The following is a 24,187-nucleotide window of genomic DNA, read 5'->3' as shown; positions in this document are numbered from 1 at the left end:
GAAATAAAAGCCAGGGCCCTCGTTTCTCGGAAACCATTATCTGCAGCTGTTTCAACTCAGCCCGTTAAGGTGCCCAGCGTCCGGGTCTCGAGCCTGGACTTAGCGATCCGAGACACTGATTCAAGAGATGGGGCTGGTTATGCCCCTGCCCCGCCAAAGCCATTCCCTGGGGGCCGTCCCCAGCTGCTCCCCACTCCCCGCAGGGGCAGGAGCAGAGGAAGGAAGCTGTAATCTCTGCTCCTAGAAGTTTTTTATTTTAGAAACGTCCCTCCCAGCAGCTATCTTCAAAGTATACTCTGCAGCTGGTGCAGGCCAAGGAGGAAGTGGCTTGTCCCTCCTCGTTTCAGGATGCTTTCTGGGGACACTCAGCACGGCTGGGAGCCAGAGGCCACGGGCACAGGTAGATGGTGCTGAGAACTTGGTAATGACCCCCCTGAGCCCCTGAGCCCCCGGCCCCAGCCTGAGCCAGGGTTCAGCTGAGCATGTGTTCTTAACGTCACTCCAGTCCTTATTTGTGTGTGCTGGGGGGCTTCATCGGGCTTTGCTGCAGCGCACCGGACCTGTGTTGCATCATGGGGGAGTTTTCATCACAGCACTCAGACTCTAGTTGTGGGTTATGGGCTCTAGAGCACTAGAGCTTAATTGCCCCGTGGCAGGTGGGATCTCAGTCCCCCGACCAGGGATCAAACCCGCGTCCCCTGCACTGCAGAGAGTGAGAGTGAAGTAGCTCAGTCATTTCCGATTCTTTGTGACCCCACGGGCTGTAGCCTACTAGGCTCCTCCATCCCCGGGATTCTCCAGGCAAGAATGCTGGAGTGGGTTGCCATTTCCTTCTCCAGGGGATCTTCCCGACCCAGAGATTGAACCCAGGTCTCCCTCACTGTAGGCAGACGCTTTACCATCTGAGCCACCAGGGAAGACATTCCATTGCAAGGTGGATTCTTAACCACTGGAAGACCAGGTAAGTCTCTCCAGTCATTAATTCCCTGCAGAAGGAAAGCAGGTGAGATTGTGTGGCAGGTGTGATGGCCAAGCCGGCAGTGTGTGCTCACAGGGACAGGTTTCCACAAGTGTTTTCCTACTGCCCATGCTCCTCCAGAACCTCACCACTCCCCCGTGAAGAGGCGTGAGCCCTACTGGAACCGGCTGTCCTGAGAGGCCACACCTCTCCCACGGGACTCCAGGAAGTCCCGCCTTTGGCCGCCAGGGACCCCAGCCCTGGTCCTCAGCAGCCACGAGACAGCTCCCCCCACCACCATCCCTCCCCAATTGGGCCATCCCACAAGCCAGACTCTCCAGCCCAGGACCGGGGCACACCTTCCCAGCTCCCTGACCATACCGAGCCTCCTGAGTGGATAGCTACTGGGGCTTTACGCCCCCAGGTGTGAATGGTCTGCTCAGAGATACCCGGACCGCCTCCTGTTCTTGTGCCTTGCTCTCTGGGGGGGTCTGCCCCAGCACACTTCTGCAAGCCCGGCTCATCTGTCTCTCCATCAGGTACCTCCAGGTCCTCGTGCAAAACAGAATGGAGGTCTGAAGAGCTGCGGCATTGTTGCTGCTCTGTTTCCAGGGTGGAAACACCCCTTTTATGTCTCCCTGGTCTGGGACTTGCCTGGTCAGGTTACAAAGAGCCTCGGGCTTCGGTGCTTGTGGGACCACCCTCCTGATTATGTGTATCTTGTACTGTTGTTCTTAGAAAGCCTCCCCCAACTAAGCTCTGTGCAAAACGTAGGAGCTGCCCCGTTCTTGTCTCTCCCCAGACGGGAAGATAGCTGCCCCCACCTCCCGGGCCCCCCAACCCTCCCCGCTACCCATCACACCATGGGAGCCCTGCTGTTGGGACCGGAAGCATCTCCGCAGGACTCGTGAGCCACAGCCCAGGGCAGGTGAGAAGGAAAACGGTCAATCTGTCACGAAAACATATCAGATGTGTGTGTACAAGAAGGAGCCTTGGAGAACCGGGAGCAAAATCTGACAGAATTAAAGGCAGACAGATGCCTCTACTGGGGCGGTGGGTGTTTTAACATCTAAATCGCTTGTTCTCTGAGCAACTGGCAGAACTAGACCAAAAAACAGACACGGATGTTCTGAACAAAACCCTAATCCCCCTGCCCTCGTGGATGTGGGGTCCAGGCCTCCTGTGTCCAGCTGTCCCAAGAATGGAGCTGGGGTCTGCTCTGCAGGCCCCAGCGGGGCCACACCATCCCGCCGCACCTGGGACCTTCCCCACCGAGGGAAACGGCAGGTCTGTGGGCACAGGGTCCCGTAGCAGTGGTGACCACCCCGAGCTTCAGGGAGACGCCCGCGGCAAATGTCAAGGGTCAGGATGCAGTTAGACTGCAGCAGAGGACCCTTTCTATGGGCTCGTGGGGGGGGGGGGGGGCGGGGTGGGAGGGGTGGGGGTGGTCAGTTTAGAAAGAAACACAACGGCCGTGACTTCCCCTCTGAGTGGAGACCCCGTGTGCGGGCTCTGGAAGCTGAGTTTGCGGTAGCTGAGACCCCGGGCTGCAGAAGTGAGTACCTGCCGCCCCACCCACGTCGGATGGGATGGTCCTCTGCCAGCCACGTCGTGAGGCCACGTTCGGGACTGGGGGTGCAGCTGCGTCACCCTCTGCTTCCCGAGTCACCGTCCCTCCTGCCCCTGCCAGGCCTGCGGCACCCCGGCGGCCGGGCAGCGGTGTCTGGGGACAGGTAGGCACTGGACGAGCCACACTGGCCGTGCTAGTCGTCCTCCGCCTTCTGGCGCCGGAGGGGTGACTCGGCCCTGGACGGCCTGCGAGCGCTCAGCCTCCTCCGGAGGGAGGAGAACGTGTCCCCCAGGACCCTGCGCAGCCCCGCGCCGTCGCGGCCACAGGGCAGGTCCTGTCGGGAGGCCGGGAGCTGCCCCGTGAACAGGTCCCAGGGGGCCAGCGCGTCCACGGCGCCATCCACCCGCTCCAGCTCCCCCTCGCTCACGTCCCTCTCCAGGGCCTGGATGCAGGCGGCCAGCCAGCGCCCGTGCTCTGCCAGGGCCTCCCCCGGGCCCTCCGCGGCTGCCAGGGAGCCCAGCCCGTCCTCAGCATCCAGCTCGAGGCCCGCGGGGAAGGCCTGGCTCCAGGCGTCGGGGGACAGGGGCTCCGACAGGCTGCTGCCCGGCTCCGAGTCGCTCTCACAACACAGCCCCGAGTCTGCACTGCAGGGAAGGGTGTCCTCCGACACAGACGGTTCCCCCACCGCCGCTGGGCTCGGCTGCGTCCCTGCTGCCGCTTGTGTCCAGGCGTAGAGTCTCTACGAGGGAGAGACACAGGCTGAGCTGGCCTGACCGGCCACGTCCCTTGCCAGGGAGCCGCCAGGAGACCCACTCGAGGAGACCCCACCATGCCCGTGACCCCGGGCAGATGTCAGACTAGAACCTCTAAAGACAGCAAACTTGCAGGAGCTTTGCAAGCCTGACATATTATTCACAGTTTTCATGATGAATGGATAAGGATGTGTCACATATATACAATGGACTGTTACTCATACAATGGAATATTACTCAGCCATTAAAAAAAGAATGCCATTTGTAGCAACATGGATGCAATTAGATTATCATACTAAGTGAAGTGAGTCAGAAAGAGAAAGGACAGAGGCCATATGAGATCACGTATGTGTGGACTCTGAAATACGGCACTAATGAGCCTATCTATGCAACGGACTCACAGAGAAGATTTTCCATTGCCAAGGGGTAAAGGGTGGGGGAGGGAAGCAATGGGAGTTTGGGATTAGCATATACAATTATATATAGGATGCATAAGCAAGGTCTTGCTGTATAGCACAGGAAACTCTAGTCAGTGTCTTGGGATAAAGCATAATGGAAAAGAATATGAAAAAGAATACATATGTATATAACTGAATCACTCTGTGACTCAGAAATTAACATTGTAAATAAACTATGCTTCCAATAAAAGAAGAGAAAAAGAAAAGGAATCACCACCTGCCTGTGACCTGTGAATTCAGAGCCCCGTCCCCGGGTCTGCAATGGGGCCGATGACCCTGGCTCCCTGGGCCCTTCCGGGCCCCGCTCCCCGCGGCTCCTCGAGCTGGCAGCAGAGGGCAGCACCGCCCGCCGGCCCGGCCCCTGCCCGGGTGGGCGGGATTACTCGCTGCCCGCCCCTCCACGGCCGCTCTGGCTTCCTCCGCTCCCTTCTCCGCCCAAGCAGGGAGAAAGCGATGCTGCGCGGCCCCTCGGTGAGGCCGGCGCCGCCCGCGGACAGCCGTGCAAGGACGGGTCTAGCACGCGGTCAGTGCCCGGTAGAGACCGGCTCTAATTAGAGTTGCTGGGAAACAGAGGAGCCTGGCGCCCCCGATCCCCCTCCGCCGCGGGACAGCCACCAGCACCCGGCCAGGCGCCCGGCCGAGGACTCAGCCGGATCCCGAAAGTCGCCGGAGTGACAGCGCGGGCGTCCACACCGCGCCTTGCCCACTCACCGCGTACCGTCCCCGGCCCCGCCCCCTCACCTCGTTCCCGCCCCGGCCCCGCCCCCTCACCTCGTTCCCGCCCCGGCCCCGCCCACTCACCTCGTACCCACCCCGGCCCCGCCCTCCCACTCGTATCTGCCCGGCCCCTCCCACTCACCTCGTTCCCGCCCCGGCCCCGCCCATTCACCGCGTTCCTGCCCCGCCCACTCACCTTGTACCTGTCCACCAGCCTGAAGCCCAGCAGGTGCTGCAGCTTGCGCAGGCAGATGGGGCAGAGGTCCAGGGGCCGGCGCAGGGCCTCGTCCACGCGCAGCGCGCCCTGCATGAGGCACCGGAGCCAGCGGCAGTTTCCCAGGCCCAGGAGGTGACACAGCTCGTGGCACGTGACCTGAGGGAGACGGGGCCACCGCCTTGCAGCCTGGAGCCCGCCGCCCACCAGAACCCCGGGACCCCTGGGGAGGGGCACACGCTGGCAGAAAGGCCAGCTCTGGGGGCCTGGCAGCATGGAGGTTTGGACATCAAAGAGGCAAGGGCTCAAATCCCAGCCCTGCCTCTTGAGAGCCGTGTGACTGTGGACAGAGCACTTGGCATCTCTGAGCCTTAGTGTCCATACTCCCTAAAGTGACGGGTGGTCAGCACATTGTGAGGACTGGCTGTCCATGCACGTCCTTCTGTCCGACTCCACCTCCCAGCCTCTCCTGGGAGCTTGCCGAGCCCCCAGCCCTTCCCCCTTCCTGTCCCCCGTCCTCTCCCACCACCTCAGCAGCACCTGGCCCCCGGCCTCTCCCACCACCTCAGCAGCACGGCCCCCGGCCTCTCCCACCACCTCAGCAGCACGGCCCCGGGCCCCTGTCCCCCGGCCTCTCCACCACCTCAGCAGCACGGCCCCCGGCCCCTGTCCCCCGGCCTCTCCACCACCTCAGCTGCATGGCCCCCGGCCCCTGTCCCCCGGCCTCTCCGCCACCTCAGCTGCATGGCCCCCGGCCCCTGTCCCCCGGCCTCTCCACCACCTCAGCAGCACGGCCCCTGGCCTCCACACCCACCTTGCAACACTGGACCATCCCCAGGGCGCTGAAGCACACGGCCTGGCCTCCATCCTGCAGGGGCACCTCGGGGCCATCTGCAGCCACCTCCGCCTCCACCTCCACCAGGTCAGGCGTGCTGGGCCCTCGCGGCAGGAACTCCCCCGAGAACCGGGCAAAGCTGCAGACGCCCACTTCTGGGGGAAGGCAGAGAGGCGGGGGTGCCAGGCGTGGTCTCAGCTCAGGGAGCCCAGGGGCAAAGCTCCCCGCCAAGGAGCACAGGTCCTGAAGGCCCCGCCCTGCCAGGTGTCCCCATGAAGGCGGCCTGGGGCAGACACCTCCCCTCCCGGGGAGGGGCCCTGGGAGCCACAGCGAGGGGCCGACGTTCCCGAGAGCTCCAGGCCTGTGCCCAAGCCACAGGGCGGAGGCAGGGGCCCCGGGCGCTGGCTCACCGTGCCCCGGAAGGAACGTGCCGAAGGTGAAGGTCCAGGCCTCGCAAGGGTACAGGTCGGACAGCGTGAGGCCCAGCACACACAGAGCATCCCCCGGCTTGCTGCTCTTCAGGAAGGACAGGATGCCATCTGTGGAGACAGGGCCAGAGGGCACAGTGAGGCGGCAACTGGGCGCCCCCGCCCTCAGGCCATTCCCCTCTTCCCCTGCCTGGCACCACCAGCTCATCCCAAAGTCAGATATGCCAGTGACATCCCGTGAGGAACGGTCAGAGCTCAGAGCAGCCAAGGTGCACGACGTGAAGGGGGCCAGGGGCCTGGCCTCCTCAGGGACAAGAGAGCGCTCAGGGTTTCTGTTCCCAAAAGTGCTTCACAGGAAGAGCCGCGGCAGCCCTGCGCAGCTGACAGACGGCCCTGGAGACGCTGCCTCTCGCCCCCGGGACCCGCGCCTGTGGTCCTTTCGTGGCAGAAGGGACTTGGCAGATGTGATTAAATGAAAGGTCTCCCAGAGGGAAGGTGATCCTAGATTATCCAGCTGGACCTGCTGTAAGACCAGGGTCCTCCCGGGAGCAGCAGGAAGGTCAGAGAGAGACCTGGAGGGGCTGCAGGGCAACGAAGCTGACCTTGATTTTAATTCAGGGAGACTCTGATCCTCGGAGCTGTTAAGAGAATGCGTGTCATTTAAGGTGTTAAGTTACTGCTGAGTAACTACGCATAGCGGGCGTAGACAGACGAGACGCCAGAGATGGAGCTGGGACTGGTGGGGACGTGGAGGAGCCCAGAGACAATGAGCAGAGCAGTGGCAAGTCTACAACCAGGAGACGGTCTTGGAGTGATCAGAGCGAGAGGGAGCGAAAGATCCTTTCCATGAGGTGTGGCTATAAAAAGGGGCAGAGAAGGGGGCAGAGGTGAGTCAAGAAGTAGCAGCAGCTCCTCTCCGGGAGAGGGCGGAGGGCTCGGGCAGGGCCGTGATGTGGAGCTGGGCGTCCACCCGTGGACAGGGGGCTTGGGGCTGCAGGCGAGCAGCCGTGCCAAGGGGGCGTGGAAGTTCCCCTCTGCCTGCATTTCCTCCGCTGGAAAAGCAAGGTCAGAAATAAGAGGAAGGCGGAGACGTGAGGGCCCCAGGCACAGGCAGGAGGCAGATCTCGACGGCCAGAGCGGGCATGGAGCCAGGGGCTGGGCCTGACAACCTGGGACCCGTGAGCCATGCAACAGGGCACGTGGAGCGGGAAACCCCGGGGGAGGCGTTGCGAGGGAGCTGCTTGAAGCCCCAGCTACAGAGACGACCCTGCTGTCGGTACTGACGAGGCCTAGCCCGGCGCTGTCCACAGGAACACAGTGTGAGCTGAACGTGTAGCTAAGACTTGCTGCTGCTGCTGCTAAGTCACTTCAGTCGTGTCCAACTCTGTGCAACCCCAGAGATGGCAGCCCACCGTCCCTGGGATTCTCCAGGCAAGAACACTGGAGTGGGTTGCCATTTCCTTCTCCAATAGCTAAGACTTACGTTTTACTAATTTTAAAGTTGATCAGGGCTTCCCTGGTGGTCCAGTGGTTAAGAATCCACCTTGCAATACAAGGGACGCCGGTTCGATCCCTGATCCAGCAAGATCCACCATGCTTCAGCACAACAAAGCCTGTGTGCCCCCACTACCAAGCCCACACGCTCCAAGTACTGAAGCCCACACGCCCAGAGCCCGTAGCCCCCACTCGACAGGACTAGAGAAAGCCTGCATGTGGCAGTGAAGACCCAGCAATGCCAAAAAAAAATAAAATCTTTAAAAACTAAAAGATCAAATGGATTTTAGCATATGCATTTTAACCTAACATATCCAAAAATTTAATATATCAAATACTAAAAAGTTAGATTGTTTACGTCGTTTTTCACGCCGAGTCATCAACGCAGGTGTGCGTCTGTGTGCTCAGCAGCCACGCGTGGCGGGCGGCCACTGTCCGGACAGCCCAGGTCCAGGTGTGACCTGAGGCGAGTGGCCGAGGCCTTGGAGGAGAGACCGAGAGGTGTCAGGTCTTGGGGTGGTGCTGACAGTGATGCCTGTTAGAGGTTGAGCTGTGACCCCCAGAACGGGACGCGGAAGTCCTGACACCCGGTACCTGAAACCTGACCTTATCTGGGCCCTGGGTTTGCAGACGTGATGGCTTCCCTGGTGGCTCAGAGGTTAAAGCGTCTGCCTCTAATGAGGGAGACCTGGGTTCGATCCCTGGGTCAGGAAGATCCCCTGGAGAAGGAAATGGCAACCCACTCCAGTATTCTTGCCTGGAGAATCCCATGGACGGAGGAGCCTGGTGGGCTACAGTCCACGGGGTCACCAAGAGTTGGACACGACTGAGCGACTTAACTTTCAAGTTAAGAAGTCGGCGGGGTGGGTCTGATGCAGTTTGCCCGGAGTCATTATTAGACAAGAATAGACACACACAGGCTGTGAGGCAGCTTCAGGCGAGGGACATCGAGGACCGCGGCCACCACCGGGGGTGACCAGGAGGGGGCGGGGGGGCTCTGGAGCCGTCAGAGGGAGCAGGACCTGCTGACCCGGGCCAGGATTCTGGCCTCCAGGCCATGAGATGATGCAGTGCTGCTGTTCTAAGCCCCCTGGTGCTGTGCTTTGTCACAGTGTCCCCAGGAAACAAACGCAGCCGCGAAACCATGGAATCTGCCACAGGAGTTCAGCCCCTCACAAGCTCTGCGCCCCACCTGCCCCGAGCCTTCCTGGGTCCCCTTCCTTCCCTGCAGTCCGTGCAGTGTGGGACTGGGGGTGATCTATTCACCAAGCAGAGGGCAGACTTCTGGACCCCTGCATCTCGGCGCTGGGATCTCCAAGGCCCCTGCGGTGGGTGGGCGGATGCTGGGTTCCTCCCAAGTGGGGCAGAAGCAGCCACAGGCGTGAAGACGTCGTGCGGGGCAGGGAGGGGCTGGGCCAAGCCAGTCAGTGCTCAGGCCCCACTCAGACGCTGGGGGGCGGGGGCGGGAGGGCTGTGCCCAGGAAGGGGCTGAAGCTACAGCCGGAACACAGAAAGGAACACACCCCCTTGGGGTGGCACCCGCCCTGAACGCCCTGCAGCGACCGCCGGGGTGGGGGGCCCCCCCACCCCCCGGCCCCGGCCACTAGAAGACGCCGAACGAGCCGGGCTGTGGGGCCTGACCGGTGCACACATCACACGCACTCACCCGTGTGGAGCTGGAGCCTGTCGGGGTCCTGACCGGGGCGGGACGAGCAGTGGATGGAGGCGGCCGCCACCGAGGGCAGGCATCTGACCTGCAGGCCCAGGAAGAAGGCCTCCGTGCAGCTTCGCAGCTGGTCCAGAAGCACGCTGCCCGCTGGACCCTCGCTCAGACCTGGGGGCAGAGCAGCACCGTCAGCCCTGCCCAGCCCCTTGTCCCCTCCTCAGAGCCCCCACCCGGGACACCGACCCAGGTGGGAGCCAGGAGACCTGTGAGAAAGCGGCCGCAGGTACCCAGGGGCTGCAGGTTCCCATGGGCTGCAGGTACCCACGGGTGCAGGTACCCATGGGCGCAGGTACCTATGGGCTGCAGGTAAATGTGCTTCCGAGCGAGGCTCTGCTTCCGGGGCGGCAGGGCGGCATGGAAGGTCTGGAAGTCCTCAGGGGCCTCGGGGCGGCTAAGGAGCCAGTCGAAGGCCGTGCGGATGAGCAGTGTGCCAAAGAGCGTCCTCTGGGGGTTGTAGGCCTCGGCCAGGAAGAGCCTCTCGGCCGGGGAGAAGGCGGCTGTGTAGAGCTGCCGCAGGGCGGGGTCAGTGGACAGCAGCGCGTCCTTCAGGGCCCGGGGCCCGAAGCTGAACTCCTCGGCCGGCCGGCACTGCAGCATGATGGGCCTGGCCTCGCAGGGCGGCTCACGCACCGCCCAGGGCCTGGCCACCGGCTCGTCTGCAGCCTTCCTGGGGGCCGAGCGTGGCGGCCACGCGGGCTCCCCGCTCACAGACCGGGAGTCGAGGACCCGCGAGGCCTGGCTCCACCTGGCGCTGGGCCTCCTGGCCTGTCGGCGCCTGCAGGGATAGGGATGTGCTCCACTGAGCCCCTGGAAGTTCCCCAGCACCGTGCCAGCAGGGGAGCCACCAGCAGGGAGAGGGGAGGCCCTGAGCCCCTGGGGAGGCCGGGGGGTCGGACGGCGGGGAGGCTGGTGACCGGTCACTGCACTGAGAGGGCTTCCCCCAGACCAGAGGTGCGGGCCAGCGCCTTCGTGTGGATCAGAACACTGCCCCCTCCCACCGCACACCCTGCAGAGCGTCCAGGAAGGGCCCAGCTGCCTGCGCTTGACTGAGTCTCCCCAAAGACGCAGGGGTGGGGCGGGGGGAGCCTCGCCAACAGAGATGGAGGGGGAGTCGACAGAGAGAACAAGCCGGAGGAGCCGCACAGAGAACAGATCGGGACTGAGGCCAGAACGGCAGAGTCCTGATTTAGAAAGTCAGGCAGCGACGCAAACCCGCAAACCCTTCTCTACAGAGCAGAGTGGCGAGGCCTCCCAGCCCGCGCTGGAGAGACAGCAACAGCCTTGCTCTTGTGGGAAGAAAGAAGAAAGGAGCCCACACTCCTCTATGCATGTATGCTCAGTCGAGCCCCACTCTGTGCGACCCCAAGGACTGTGGCCCGCCAGGCCCGCTGTCCGAGGGATTCTCCAGGCGGGAATCCTGGAGGGGTTGCCATTTCCTCCTCCAGGGGACCTCCCCGCCCAGGGGTCATCCCCTCCATCTCCTGCACTGGCAGGTGGGTTCTTCATCACACAGACCGCCCACCTTGTTAACCCCGGTTTAAAGTGTTGATCCAGAAAAGAAACTCACACGTACCCACTCATATATGTACAAATAAATATATATACATGTATTCATATAGAGAAGAAAACTAGGTGTATGTATAATTTATAAACCTTCCTCTGGAAAATTATATATGTATGATTTTTTCCAGGGATGTTATACACATGTGTGCATATATACACACATACTCACACATACGGGTGTATTCTCTTCAGAGTTACTTGCTGGCTTAGATGAGGGGAAGGGAGCCAGGACTGAAGGCTTACTGAGATTCCTGCCAGTGGACAGCATTGCGTATTTCTCTCTGCACATACATTTTACAAATGTAACATCCAATTGTGTGTGAAATCTTACATCCTCTTGACTTAGTGTATGATGAGTGCTCTCCCAAATCCTTAAACAGCCTATTTTTTTTTAATGTCATTTTAATGGCTGGCTAAAAACCCTGCAATGTGTACCTGGGTGTGTTTCCATCTCCTCAGGAGATGTTCCTGGAAGATGCTGTGTATGGATGTTTAAGGGCTCTCCGTCTGTGCCACCAAACTGCTTTCCAGAAAGGTCACGCCAGTTTGCAGCCCCACCACCCGCCAAGTTTCTAAGTGCTCAGCAGCAAATAAAAATCATCACCAACAGCACTAAATACCCAGCTCCGCTCCAGACAGGGGGCTGGGGACAGTTACCCTCTTTTTCAAGAGGGTGAAACTGAGGCAGAATAAGGTTAAAACCAGCAACCGAAGCCATGAGCTCCACAGGCAGTGCCCCGGTGAAGAATCCATCTGCCAATGCAAGAGACATGGGTTTGATCCCTGGGTCAGGAAGATCCCGTGGAGGAGGAAATGGCAACCCACTCCAGTTTTCTTGCCTGGAGAACCCTATGGACAGAGGAGCCTGGAGGGCTACAGCCCATCGGGCTGCAAAGAGCTGGACACTGAGTAACTGAGCAGGAGCGAGCAAGCAAGCAAAGCCACACCACTCACAAGAATCAGAGATGAGACCGGGATGCACCCATCTTCAAGGGCCACAGCTCCTGTTACCCGAAGCTGCAGAGCGCCACCTTCTCCAGACCCCTGCCCTGACCCCGCTCCGTGCCGCCAGACACCAAGGCGACACTGACGGTCTGTAATGGGGTGGACAGCCTGCTCCCGGGCTGTGGGGGAAAACGCCAGGCACCTGAGGACCACAGCGCCACAGCGGCGAGTTCTCCCGGGCGTGGACAGCGTGTGAGGAGGACCCCGTGAGGACGGACCGTGTGAGCAGGAGGACGTGGTCAGCATCCCCAGGGGGCCGGGCAGGCTCCCGGGGTGGAGCCCCTGTGGCACCCTCCCTCCAGCTGACCGTCACTGAGTGGGGCTTGGCCTACACCTGTGGACAGAGCAGAGGGCCCTGGCTGGGGGGCTTAAACTCTAGAGATCCGGGGCAGACAGGAAGAGAAGATAAAAATTAAGGATTGTCTGGTGTGTTGGAAGGTGATAAACGCTACTGGCGAGGAGAGGCTGGCCGGGGCTGGGGCTCAGATGGCCGTGGCTGTGTTGCCTTTGCAAGAGGGTGACCAGTGTGGGTGTCCCTGAGGAGGCACGGCCTGAGCAGACTGGAGGGAGGAGCCGCATAGAGGGGAGCCTGGGAGAGGTCCCAAGTGGAGGGGCATGTGCAAGGGCCCTGCGGCACACGCCCGCGTGTGCACGCACAGACACACAGGGGACTCAGGGCTCTAGGAAGCCCTCCTCCCCTGTGTCCTGGGGGTGGAGAATAGCCCTCCAGGAAGCTTTAGGCATGGTCAGCGGGCTCCGGGCTCCTGGCTGTCCGGGACTCAGGGCCACAGGCACAGAGGGGCTCTCGGGAAACCCTGAGGAGGGAGTGCTCTGAAGGCCAGCAGGGCTCTGGCCTGAACGTGACCCTCTGAGCTTCAGCGCCACTGGGCCTCATTTCCTCGCAGGCACACAGGCCTGGTCCCACTGGCCTCCCTTGCCCAGAGCGAGGCTGGACCGGGCAGAGAGGAGGCAGTTCCAGCTCGCGTCCAGGGCCAGCCTGGAGCATCTGACACCACGCGCACCTCACCGACCTGCTCTGGCTTCTGGATGCAGGTCGTGGGCTCTGCACGGCTGCCCCGGGCTCTCCCAGACCCTCCGCTCACCAGTACCCGCCCCGCACGAGCTGCAGCCGGACGGGAGGCCTCGCCGCCGACCGTTGCGGCTACCCCACTGCCTGGTGTCACGGGCCGTTCAGAACTATGCTTTCTGTAACTGAGTGACTATAAACTCCTCCTGTGGGGCCGCGGGAACCTTCCGGATGCCCGGAGGGTCTGCGTCTCAGCCTCCCCCACGGAGGTGAAAGCGGGACCGAGGGCCCCCAACAGAGGACACCCCTCCTCTCAGCTCCACCGTGCTGCAAACCCCAAGGTCACTTCTGGACCCAACACCTCCTCTGAACCCACCGCTTCATGAAACAGAGCTCTCAGTAGTCACACGTCTTACAGGCGAGGGTACAGAGGCTCAGAGAGGGGAGGCCACTTACCCAGGGCCGCACAGCTCACAAGACACGGAGGCTCAGAGAGGGGAGGCCACTTACCCAGGGCCGCACAGCTCACAAGACACGGAGGCTCAGAGAGGGGAGGCCACTTACCCAGGGCCGCACAGCTCACAAGACACGGAGGCTCAGAGAGGGGAGGCCACTTACCCAGGGCCGCACAGCTCACAAGACACGGAGGCTCAGAGAGGGGAGGCCACTTACCCAGGGCCGCACAGCTCACAAGACACGGCGCTCCAGGCTCCGACAGAGGTGTAAGGCAGACAGTAAACGGCAATAAATACTGTCCGTGTCACTCTGGGACTCCCTGCCAGGACCTCCTCCCCCGAAGGGTCTTTCCTATGGCGCCCACTGCCCGTCACAACCCACGGACCCCGCTCGAGGACTTCGGTGCCAGAGAGCTCCGCAAAGCCTCAGGAAGTGAAAACCGCCTGCTTTTCACCAAAAATTCAAGGGCCAGGGGTGACTTGGGCCCACACTGTAAACCCCAGGCTCCTCCCAGGTGTGCAGAGAGGGCCAGGTCGTGCGGCCCACAGCGACCCAAGGCACAAGCGGAGTTTCCACCCCAGGAACCGGCTACAGCATCACACCCCGCGGGGGATCCCGAGAACGTTGGGTCATCCGGTTACATCAACCATCTTCTGCATCTGAACTTAAAACCAAGAACCGTGTCAAACGCAGGAACACGGCGTCCTGCCTCCGTCGGCAGCGCACACCTGGCACGCACATCCGCGCCATCGTGAAGGCGGTTTTGACCTGAGGGTCCCCTGCAGGGTCCCTGGAACAGACTGTGAGGACCACTATCGCACTGAATTCTCTACCTGGGACAGCTGATCACAACCCACGAGAACCACGTGGGCACGCCTGTGCCTGGAGCACCCACATGGGAAAACCAGGCCTGGCATGAGCCAGAGACACCCCACAACACCCCTGGGGCAGAGCCGCTGCCCTGCCAGCCACGTAGAAGAGCCTGGAAGAAACGGGCCTTAGCTGCGGACTAGTGCGGGCTGGGGGTCCAGGGGACAGGAGGCTCCAGGTCGCGCCCCAGGGTGTGTGAGATCCTGTCCGCTCACTTGGGTCCCACTCTCTCTGGGGTCCGTCCACCCATCTGCCCATACAGTGTTTCCTCTCAAGAGCCCCGGGCGGCCACATTCCCTTCCTGGGTCGCTAAGCGAAACCCTCGTGGGACGCTTCAGTCCTGCCGGGTCATCTCTGCACAAGACCACCCCTTGTGCAGAGGCAGAAGCTGAGCGTGGGCAGAGATGCAGCTGCAGGGCACTGACGGAGGGAGCTGCCACCAGAGCAGGTGCTTCCCCGCCCTCCCCACTACCTGCACACTGTTAATCTTGGCAACAGAGAATGTTCCGGAAGGGAGACCTCCAGAAACACCGGCTGTCTTTCCTGCTCTGCGACATCCATGGCTCTCCTCTGTATACACTGTCAAACGGGACCCCAGCCACCTGCCTGAGCCCCGCCCGCACCGTCTCACTCAAGCTGCACAACGCGGGGCGGCTGGGGGTGCTGATATGGTGCCCATGTCTCAGATGGGGACACTGAGGCCAGGCCCCATTTCAGAGACTTGCTTCACAATGGAGCTGAAACTTTTTTTTTTTAACCCCAAATCAATGACCTTTAATTTTAAAAAGTAACATGCTCAAATCAGCAAACTTAGGAAAGAGCCAGAACTCTTAACTATCAAGAGTTAACCTGGTTAACTCTTAACTGTCAAGAGTTAACCTGGTTAAGTCTTAACCAGGTGGGATCTCTCTGCCCTGCCCCTGTTAACACTGGGACTGTGGCCACACTTCTCAGCCCGCCTCCCCTCTCCCTGAGGCACCCACGTCCCCCTCACCTGTCCATGGTCCTGCTCAGAGGCCAGGGAAGGACATGTGTTGATTCCATTCCCACAGGAGGGTCTGCCCCAAAGCCTTCGGCCAGGCACCCACTCCCCTGCCCCCAACCGGGCAGTGCCTTAGAGTCAGAGGCAAGAAAGCACGCTCTGGTTCTTGCTATTCTGAATACGCTTTGCAAAACATCCCGGCAGCTGCAGCGAGCTATTCATCACCGCCTGCCTTCCGAGCAGCCCCGTGCTGGAGCCATGTAAAGGCTTTGGGGTTTCACACTTCTCAGGCTCCCGCCTGCTCAGAGGGGCTCCGAGGGCTTTGACTGCAGGGGCCTGGCTGGGCGGCAGACCCCTGCTTCCTGCAGCTGCGCCCACCTCCCGTCCACCCCACCACCAGGCGGACGGCTTCCTCCCTGTGACGGGCCGGCAGGACCTGTCCTCCCCAGCCCAGCCCGAAGGCATTCCCCAGTTCTGCATCTCCGCGGAACCCCATGCCCGGCTTTTCCGGCTGGAGGTGTTGCCTGTTTTCCTGGGGAGCAGCAACTAAGCCTCCTCCCCACCAACACCGAGCCGATCAGGGGGCCCCTCCCCACCCCCAGGCTCGGGGGGAGGCACTCCATGCCCACCTGGGCCGGCCAGGCAGTGCCCTCTTCCCGTGCCTGGCCCCGGGCTCTCCCACAGCCTGTGAGCCCCCATCACCAGGATGGAAGACAGCCCGCGGGTCGCCCTCCCCCGGGAGCCGAAGGCCAGGAGGGGTACTCCGAGCCCTCTCTTTCCACCGGCTCCCCTCTGCCAGGACCAGGCCGGAAAGTTCCCAGGCGGGCGCGGAGCACAGAGCGCAGCACTGCACCAAACCCTCCTGGGCGCCCCGGTCCGCGCCTCACCTCCCGCGGGCCCCGCGGACCCCGCTCAGGAGCGCGCCCGCCGCCGCCAGGCCGTCCTCGGGGCTTGCGCGGCTGCACCCGGCGCTGCGCGTTCCCGTCCGCCCGGGCGGTCTCTTCTAGGTCCTCGGGCTCCCCGCCGCTCCCCGACCTCGCTCCCGGCCAGGCCCAGGGCGCGTGGGCCACCGGAATGGGGAGGGAGGCCTCGTGACGTCAGCACCGAGGGGCCGCCCGTGGGTGCCGCCCCCCTCCCGCCGCTCTGGGGCATCACGCGCGGGCCACAGTGGGCAGGGTGCTGGCAGGGGTCCCTGGGCCTCAGACGTGGGCTTACAGGCGCTGACCTCTGCTGATCCCCGTACAGCCGGCCAGGGACGCCCCTGCCACTCGCAGAAACACCGGGGGAGGGGCGGGGCCTGAGATCTTAGGGCCACACAGATGAGAGGGCTAAACCAGAGCCACCCAGAAGGGCCCCTGGTGAGACAGGTAAACCGGATCTGCCCAGGGAAGGTCCCCAGGTGAGACTGGTACGGCGCTGGCATCAGGGTTACCCAGCGCTGCACGGCCATAGCTCCAACCAATGCCTCACAGCCTAGCCCGGCCATTACTACCCCCCACCGCACCCTGGGAACCTTGTCTGGTGGCCTCCCTATTAAAATGTAATAATGATTTTTTTTTTTTTAGTATATATATGCCAGGCATAATATATACACTAAATGCTTTAAATGTATTATCTCAGGTCTGTGAGATAACTATCCTTTTTGTCTCCATTTTATAGATGAAAAACTGAGAAAAAAAAAAACTGAGGAGAGGGCAGGGGAAGGGGCAGGCCCAGCCAGAGGCAGAGCAGCGGGGCTGAGCACCCCCAGGGGGGCGCAGGCGGGGACCCACCCAGCAGCCTGGGCTCCGTGTTCGGTGCCCCTTTACAGCTGAACGCCATGGGCCCCCGACATGGTCCAGTGGGTGTGTGTCCTGGGGGCTGAGAGCAGGGCACCCCAGGGTCACCTGGGTGACCGGGAAGAGCCTCCCGCCTCCTGGAGGAGCTTCCCCCTGCATTTTGGGAGGCGAGGAGCCGCCTGCCCGGTTTCCATAGTCTCTCCCCAAAAGGGTCCTGTCTGCGGGGGCAGGCCCCCCGAGGGAGGGGCCTGGTCCTCAGGACACGTACCTTGAGTGAGGGCCGCCATCTGTCCCGTCTCCGGGTCATCGTGGCTGGTCAGCAGCCTCCTGCCTGGTCCCCAGAGCTACCTGGGGCCACCACCCCAGGGTGGGAAGAGCCTGGCCGTGAAGGCCGGCATCATCACGGGCCCCAAGGGGGAGACGCTCCCTCCAGCTGCCCTTTATCTCTTTGGAAACCTTTACGATAAGGGCTTCCTTTGAGGCGAATGTTGCCCCGGCTCTGGACTGCCAGCTCCCAGGCCTTCCCGGCAGCCCGCCCACCCCCGCCTGCCTGGCCTCATTCTGGAGAAATGCCCCACGCGTGGCTGAGGGGTGTGTCACCGTCGTCCCCAGCATTGCTGGGGAATTTTGTTTAAGCCTTAAGAAACGATCCTATAACAATAGACATCCATTGTAGAAGATGCGAAAAGTTCTAACAAATTTAAGAAACAAAAAAGACTCCATAATCCAACCATCAAGAGGTTACTTCTCTTAACTTCCTATTAGACATGCTTCAAATAATTTTTCTCTCAGCATTTACACAGAATTTTTAAGGAATGCGCTCTGCATATTTTGCTCTGCTGGAGGCTTTATCACATGATACCTTTCCCTGTCAACTGCCAGAAATCGGAGGTTCCTCAAAAAACTAAAGATGGCTCAGATGGTAAAGAATCTGCCTGCAATGCAGGAGACCAGGGTTCAGTCCCTGGGTCAGGAAGATCCCCTGGAGAAGCGAACGGCAACCCACTCCAGTATTCGTGCCTGGAAAATCGCATGGACAGAGGAACCTGGCAGGCTACCCTCGATGCAATTGCAAAGAGTCGGACATGACTGAGCAGCTAAAACTTTCACTTTTTCCCCCCAAAAATGAAAAGTTGCCATATGATCCATCAGTCCCACTCCTGGACATAGATCCAGACCAAACTCTAATCCCAAAAAATACACACAGCCCCACGTTCACCGCAGCAGATTCACAACAGACAAACAGGGAAGCAACCTAAGCGGCCGTCGACAGAGGAGTGGACGCAGAAGATGCGGCCCTCGTGCACAGTGGAGCGCCACTCGGGCGTGAGAAAGAACGGGATAGTGCCATCTCCAGCAACAGGGACCAACCAGAGACGATCACACTCAGTGAAGTGAGTCAGAAAGAGAAGGGCAGACACCATAGGGTACCACTCTCATGTGGACTCTAAAATATGGCCCAAATGAACTTACCTACGAAACGAAAACAGACTCACAAACATAGAGACTAGGCTTGGGGTGCCACGTGGGAGCGGGGAGGGAGGGATTGGGAGCTCGGGGCTAGCGGGTGCAGACTGATATACAGGATGGTAGACAAGGTCCTCTTGTATAGCCTGGGGAACTCTATTCAATATTCTGATAAACCATGATGGGAAAGAATGTGAAAAAGAATTTATATGTATAACTGACTCACTCTGCTGCACAGCAGAAATTAGAACACTGTAAATCAACTACATGTCAATAAAGTTGTTTTAAAAGATACAAGTTTAAACATACGAAAGTAAATAAACCCAGTGGCAGGACTCCTCCTGAGAGACAGACGAGGAGAGGCACAGAGGGAAGGCCAGGGACACCAGAGGCAGAGGTGAAGGGTGAGGCCGTGAGCGGAGGGACCCCCGAACCCGGCAGAGCCAGGAAGGACCCCCACCCAGAGCCTCTGGAAGGAGGCCCTACCCTGGCTTTGACTTTGGACTCCATTTAAGAAAATTAATTTCTGTTATTTTTCAAACATGTATTTGGCTGCACTGGGTCTTCGCCCCTTCCCGTGGGCTCTTACTGCGGTGCATGGACTCTCTAGTTGTGGCATGCTGGCTTAGTTGCCCCAGGACACGTGGGCTCTGAGTTCCCTGACCAATGATCGAACCCCTTCCTCTGCACTGCAAGGCAGATTCTTAACCACAGGACCCCCAGGGAAGCCCCCACGCTGCCCTGTTTATGGTCATTTGTTACAGCAGCCTCAGGAAGGGAATGTGTGTGTGTGCGCACTCGGTCATGTCCGACTCTGCAACCCCATAGATGGTAGCCCGCCAGGCTACTCTGTCCACAGGATTCTCTGGGCAAGAACACTGGAGTGGGTTGCCATTCCCTCCTCCAGGGGATCTTCCCGACCCAGGGATGGAACCCATGTCTCTAACATTGGCAGGATACTTTACCACCACGCTGTAGGAAACGAATGGAGTTGGAAAATAAGAAGATGCTTCCTATGGTTATCCTAGGGTTGAGGAAAACATCCAGAATGCTCTCGGCACTCAGTGGCTCCTTACAGCACTCATCTGGCCGAGGCTTGGACACCTGCTGTGCTTTGGGGAGTGGGGACCGGGCACTTCCCTTCTGTCCATGGGCAGCAGACAAGGGTGAAGACGGACGTCCTGTGGGCACAGACAGGGACAGAGGGGCTGAGGGGCTCGTGCCATGTGTAATGGGCAAGATGAGCTGAGCAGGGTCTCTGGGCAGAGATGGGGTCCTGCCGGCCAGAGGGACAGCACAGCCAAAGACCTGGACGTCAGGGTGGCAGGGCCTTCGGGGAGTGGGATCTCGGTGGTTTGGAGTAAAGCAGGCAGGGATCCAGGGGGTGGGGCTCTGTGGGGAGGTGAGAGCCGGGAGGTGAGGGGCAGGGACCTGGAACAAGGGTCTCACTAGGGCTCCGGGAGCAGTGGGTTGGGGAGGGGTAGGCAGGTGATGTTCAGGTGGGCAGCAATGGGGGCTGAGTCAGGGTCCAGGCAGGGGGATGTGGGAGCACCTCGGGCCTGGAGGACTTGGGGCCCGCCTGAATGGGGAGCAGGGGTGTGGTGCCAACCTCCTCCGGGTCGTGGGCGCCCTACTCGGGCCTCAGTTTCCCCAGGCCTCCTGGGGAAGTGCCCAATGGCCATGTAAAGTGACCGTTTCCTGAGTACCCACTCCATGCCAGTGCACACGGGCACCCTGCGACCTCCCCCTGGAGCTCAGAGCTGGCTGGGGCTCCCCACAGCCTGGGGGACTCGGAGGTCCCCCACATCAGAGGCAGGATGAGTGGGCCTGACATGCAGCCCAGGCCAAGAAGGGCCCCCCATGGGTGTGGCGGGCAGAGCGGGAAGGGCCTCCACCTCCCACACCCTGCCTGTGAGGACGCCTTCAGAGCTCCGGGTCAGCATTCGCTCGGGCGCCAAGGTCTGGAATCCCGTGTCCCTCAGGGAGCAGCCAGGCCAGCTGGGCTACGGGGGTGGGCTCACCTCAGGTACCCCCAACACACACATACACCATGTACACACTCACACACATACACACTTGCACACACACACATACATACACACACACATACACATTCACACTTGTACCTAGATACACACTCACACAGACATATACACACATACACATACACACACTCACACACAGAGACATACACACACAGAGACATATACACACACACATATACACACATGCACACACACACATACTCACACACACATACACACTCATACACAGAGACACACTCACACAGATACTCACACACATACACACTCACACAGATACTCACACACAGACATACACTCACACACAGAGACATATACACACAGACATATACACACGCACACACACATACACATTCGCACTTATACATACAGATACACACACACATAGACATACACACACACTCACACATGCATGCATACAGATACACACACAGACATATACACACACGCATGCACACACACACTCACACACATATACACACACATACACATGCATACACACATATACACTCACATACACTACACACCCACTCACACTCACATACACTACACACACACATATACAGACACATACACACACACATAGACACATATACACACTCACACATACACACATGCATACACACACACACATAGACATATACACACATATATACACTCACACACATGCACACATGCATACATACACACACACACTCAGACATATACACACACCAGTGAGCCCGCCCCTCCTGGTGGCAGCAGGGGTCCCTTCCCAGCATCCACAGGCTCAGTAAAGGCTGGGGAAGGGCGTGGGGGTCCTTGGCCTCCAGAGGGCAGACCCCTGCCCCGTGTTTGCATCTGCCTCTCCTCCTGGGCCTCTTGCCCCCCCACCCCCCCATCCTCACCCGACAGTGGTCCCTGCGGGCAGGGGGGCCAGAGGCATCCCACAGAAACAGAGAAGAGGCGGGGCTCGGCGGCTCTTGCGGAGCACGCCTCGGAAGCAGCTCCCCGCCTGGCGACACGGTCCCCGCAGGCCAGTCTGGACTCTGGGAACCGGGCGATGCTCCCCTTGGATCTGAATGTTGCCTGTGCAGGCTCTGGGGAAGCTTGGCCCCTGCTGTCTCATCCCCAACAACGACAGCTCTGTCCCCAGGTGCCCAGGGCAGGGCAGGCACGGGGGTTCCCAGAACCGACGCCGCATCCTGCTCAGCGGCGACAGGGCTGAGTCCAGGCAAACGGCGGCCTCCCCTTTGCCCCACCCAGGTCCTCACCCAAGGACGTAGGCCATCCAACCCCCACCTGGGTGGTCACAAGGGCTGATGGAGCAGCCAGGACGTGGGCATCGCAGAGGGGAACACCATCTACACTCACTCTGATGGTTTAACCTGAGACCCCTGCCCAGCGCAAGTGGCCCAGCGCATGTTTGGTGGACACAGGGGGCTCGCAATATGGGAACCTGGCCAGGGATCCTGCCTGAGGCCATCTCCCTGAGATTTGGGGTGTCCTCACCCCCACAGATGACCTGAGACCCCTGCCCCACAGGGAGACCCGGGAGGCCCAGCGTCCAGTAGAAGACCTTGAGGCCATGGGCTCCCTGGGCAGGCCTGTGAGGACCCGGGGCCCTGGCCACACAGAGCCCTGCCTCCGGGGGTCCCAGCTGTGTGGCCAGTTTCAGTACTCAGAGCCCACAGTCCAGAAGCTTCTCCAGGCAGGCACAGGAGGGGTGGGGGTGGTTAGGGAAGGAGATGAGGGGAGGGTCCCAGGTGAAGGCAGAGGCCGCCTGAGGAGGCCAGGCTGCATCCAGTCGGCCCCCGAGACACCCCTTGACGGCCCCCCGCCCCAGGCCGGGCCTCCCATGGCCCGTCCAACCACACGCCCAGAGCGGGATGAAGCCACGTGGCCACAGAGCCTTTCAAGGACTCCCCGAATCTGAGGATGAAGCCCAGCCTTCCCCACGAGCCGTGAGGGTCCTGGCCACCCCGCCTGCCATGTCCCAGGCTTGCCGGCTCTGTCTGACCCAGACACCACCCTCTTTCTCCCTCTGGGGTCCCTCAGCCTAGAAGGCACCCAGCCCCTGCAACCCCGGCACGGATTCCCGAGTCAGGGTGAGCCCCAGCCTGGTGGGGGGCCACAGAGCCCGGCTGCCACTCCTAGCTGCCTCCTGTCCACCCTGGCCCCTTCTCTCCCGCCTGGTCTCACCTCCAGGTCTCTGCTTGCAGTCCCACCCCCTCGCCCTCACAGGGAGGACCCCCACCCCTCACTTAGGTGTCAGGCCCCACGGCTACTTCCTCCCAGGCGCCCTCCTGACACGCACTGCCACCAACACACAATTACCTGGTCAGTCTGTCTCCGGCCGTGAGAGCACGCTGGGGGTTTTGTGTTCCCCTGAGCGGCTAGTGCAACGCCCAGCCCATAGTGAGCGCTCAGCCCAGGCGGGCGCACTGCCACGCGTCACAGCCCAGCATGCACACCCCTGTACACACCCCACGTCCCTGCCGCACACGGCTCTCCGAGCACGTCCACACAGACATGCTGGCCTCCAGGCACACACACGCATGCACATGCATGCTTGCACTCACTCCCAGCGTGCTGCACACACGCCCCTCCACACACAGGGCACTCAGGCTGTGCACGCACGGGCACACACACAGCCGAGCTTGCTTGCTCACGCCGTCCCCGCCACCCTCACTCCAACAGGCGCCTGAGCTGCTGTTTGCCGCCTCTGCCTGCTGGCGTGTTTGCCAAGCAGTTTCCATGGCGACACATCTCAGCTCGGCCGGGAGCAGGGAAGACGGCCTCCATGGAGGGGACAGGCCTCGAGGTCTCTGCATCCACCGGCTCCACCGGCAGGCAAGGGCACGTGCTCCCCGAAGTGGAGATACCGCCCCTGCCCCAGCCTGGATGAGGCTGGCACCTGAGGAGGCGGCTCTGGAACTTCTGGGCTACATGCTCCAGGGTGAAGGTCACTCAGTCATTCAACAAACCCTGTATGCCGGCTGCACAGTCACCTGAGGCACAGGCCTGGCTCACCGAAGCTTGCAGTGAGGCCAGACCGTCGTCCCGGCATCTGGCTGAAGGCCCATCCCACAGGTCAGTGGTCCCTGAGCACCGAGGCCTGGCCACCCACCCTCCACTTACATGGGGCAAGGAAGCCGTGCTCCCCGCCCACCCACCCACTGGAAGACCAAACGCAAAAGCGACCGATTTTGCACCCCCGCCTGAACCTCCATCCTCTGTGCCACAATGCCTGTGAAGGAGGGAACCCGCCCCGTAACTGGCCTTGGCCACCGGAGGCGACAGCGACACCATGTGGGGCTCAGCCACAGGGCGGTGTGCTCCTGCCTGCTCTCCCATGGGCTCTGCGGTAGCACGAGAACAAGCCTGGGCTGGTCTGCAGCAAGGGGAGGAGACACAGGGCCTCCTGGCTGAGCCTACCACCCCCCAACCCGCCACAGAACGAGCCCAGAGCAGCAGTCCTGCCAGGCTGGCCTCAAGACCCTTCAGATACAAGAAAGCGTGGTTTTCAGTTGCTGGCCTGAGATTGCTTGTTACGCAGCAGTAGCTGACAGACACACCCTCTTCCAAGGGCCTCATGCAATCAGCACAGGCCAGAGTGCGTGGCTGTCCACAGACCCACCCTGTGCCCGAGCCTGGCGGTGGAGAGGACCACCGCTGCCTCCTGGGAGCCCACAGCACTTCAGAGAGGCAGGGTGAGCCGCCCAGGTGCTGCGATGTGTGGGAGCAGGTGGGCATGGCCACAGAGCTTGGCTGGAGCAGAGCTCCCTGTTTCCCTCCCCTTGGACACCTGTTTGCAAACATTACTTCCTGGGTAACTATGCCTCAGTTCAGTTCAGTTCAGTTCA

At 60.9% G+C, this 24,187-nt stretch overlaps 1 protein-coding gene across 1 annotated transcript; it reads right to left on the bottom strand.

Annotated features, from left to right (window-relative positions):
* Positions 1 to 233: 233 nt before the first annotated feature.
* AMZ1 (archaelysin family metallopeptidase 1) lies at positions 234 to 23,069 on the bottom strand. Its single transcript, XM_027527743.1, has 7 exons — positions 22,659 to 23,069; positions 9,446 to 9,927; positions 9,093 to 9,260; positions 5,915 to 6,043; positions 5,484 to 5,659; positions 4,652 to 4,828; positions 234 to 3,267 (listed from the first exon to the last, which is right to left on the bottom strand). Exons 2-7 carry the CDS (start codon positions 9,747 to 9,749, stop codon positions 2,722 to 2,724), a joined length of 1,500 nt encoding a protein of 499 aa, XP_027383544.1. The 5' UTR covers positions 9,750 to 9,927; positions 22,659 to 23,069; the 3' UTR covers positions 234 to 2,721.
* Between the last annotated feature and the right edge of the window lie 1,118 nt (positions 23,070 to 24,187).

This window comes from Bos indicus x Bos taurus, chromosome 25 (assembly GCF_003369695.1).
Source record: "Bos indicus x Bos taurus breed Angus x Brahman F1 hybrid chromosome 25, Bos_hybrid_MaternalHap_v2.0, whole genome shotgun sequence".
In the NCBI taxonomy this organism is placed as follows: Eukaryota; Metazoa; Chordata; class Mammalia; order Artiodactyla; family Bovidae; genus Bos; species Bos indicus x Bos taurus.
This window is presented reverse-complemented; position numbering and strand designations above follow the sequence as displayed.

What these genes read in the sequence shown, in the direction of transcription:
- AMZ1 (XM_027527743.1), bottom strand. Translation starts at nt 9,749, where the DNA reads ATGCTGCAGTGCCGGCCGGCCGAGGAGTTCAGCTTCGGGCCCCGGGCC. An exon ending in CAGGCTCCAGCTCCACACGG is followed by an intron (nt 6,044 to 9,092) that starts GTGAGTGCGTGT and finishes CTGTCTCCACAG; the next exon opens with ATGGCATCCTGTCCTTCCTG. An exon ending in CACGTTCCTTCCGGGGCACG is followed by an intron (nt 5,660 to 5,914) that starts GTGAGCCAGCGC and finishes GCCTTCCCCCAG; the next exon opens with AAGTGGGCGTCTGCAGCTTT.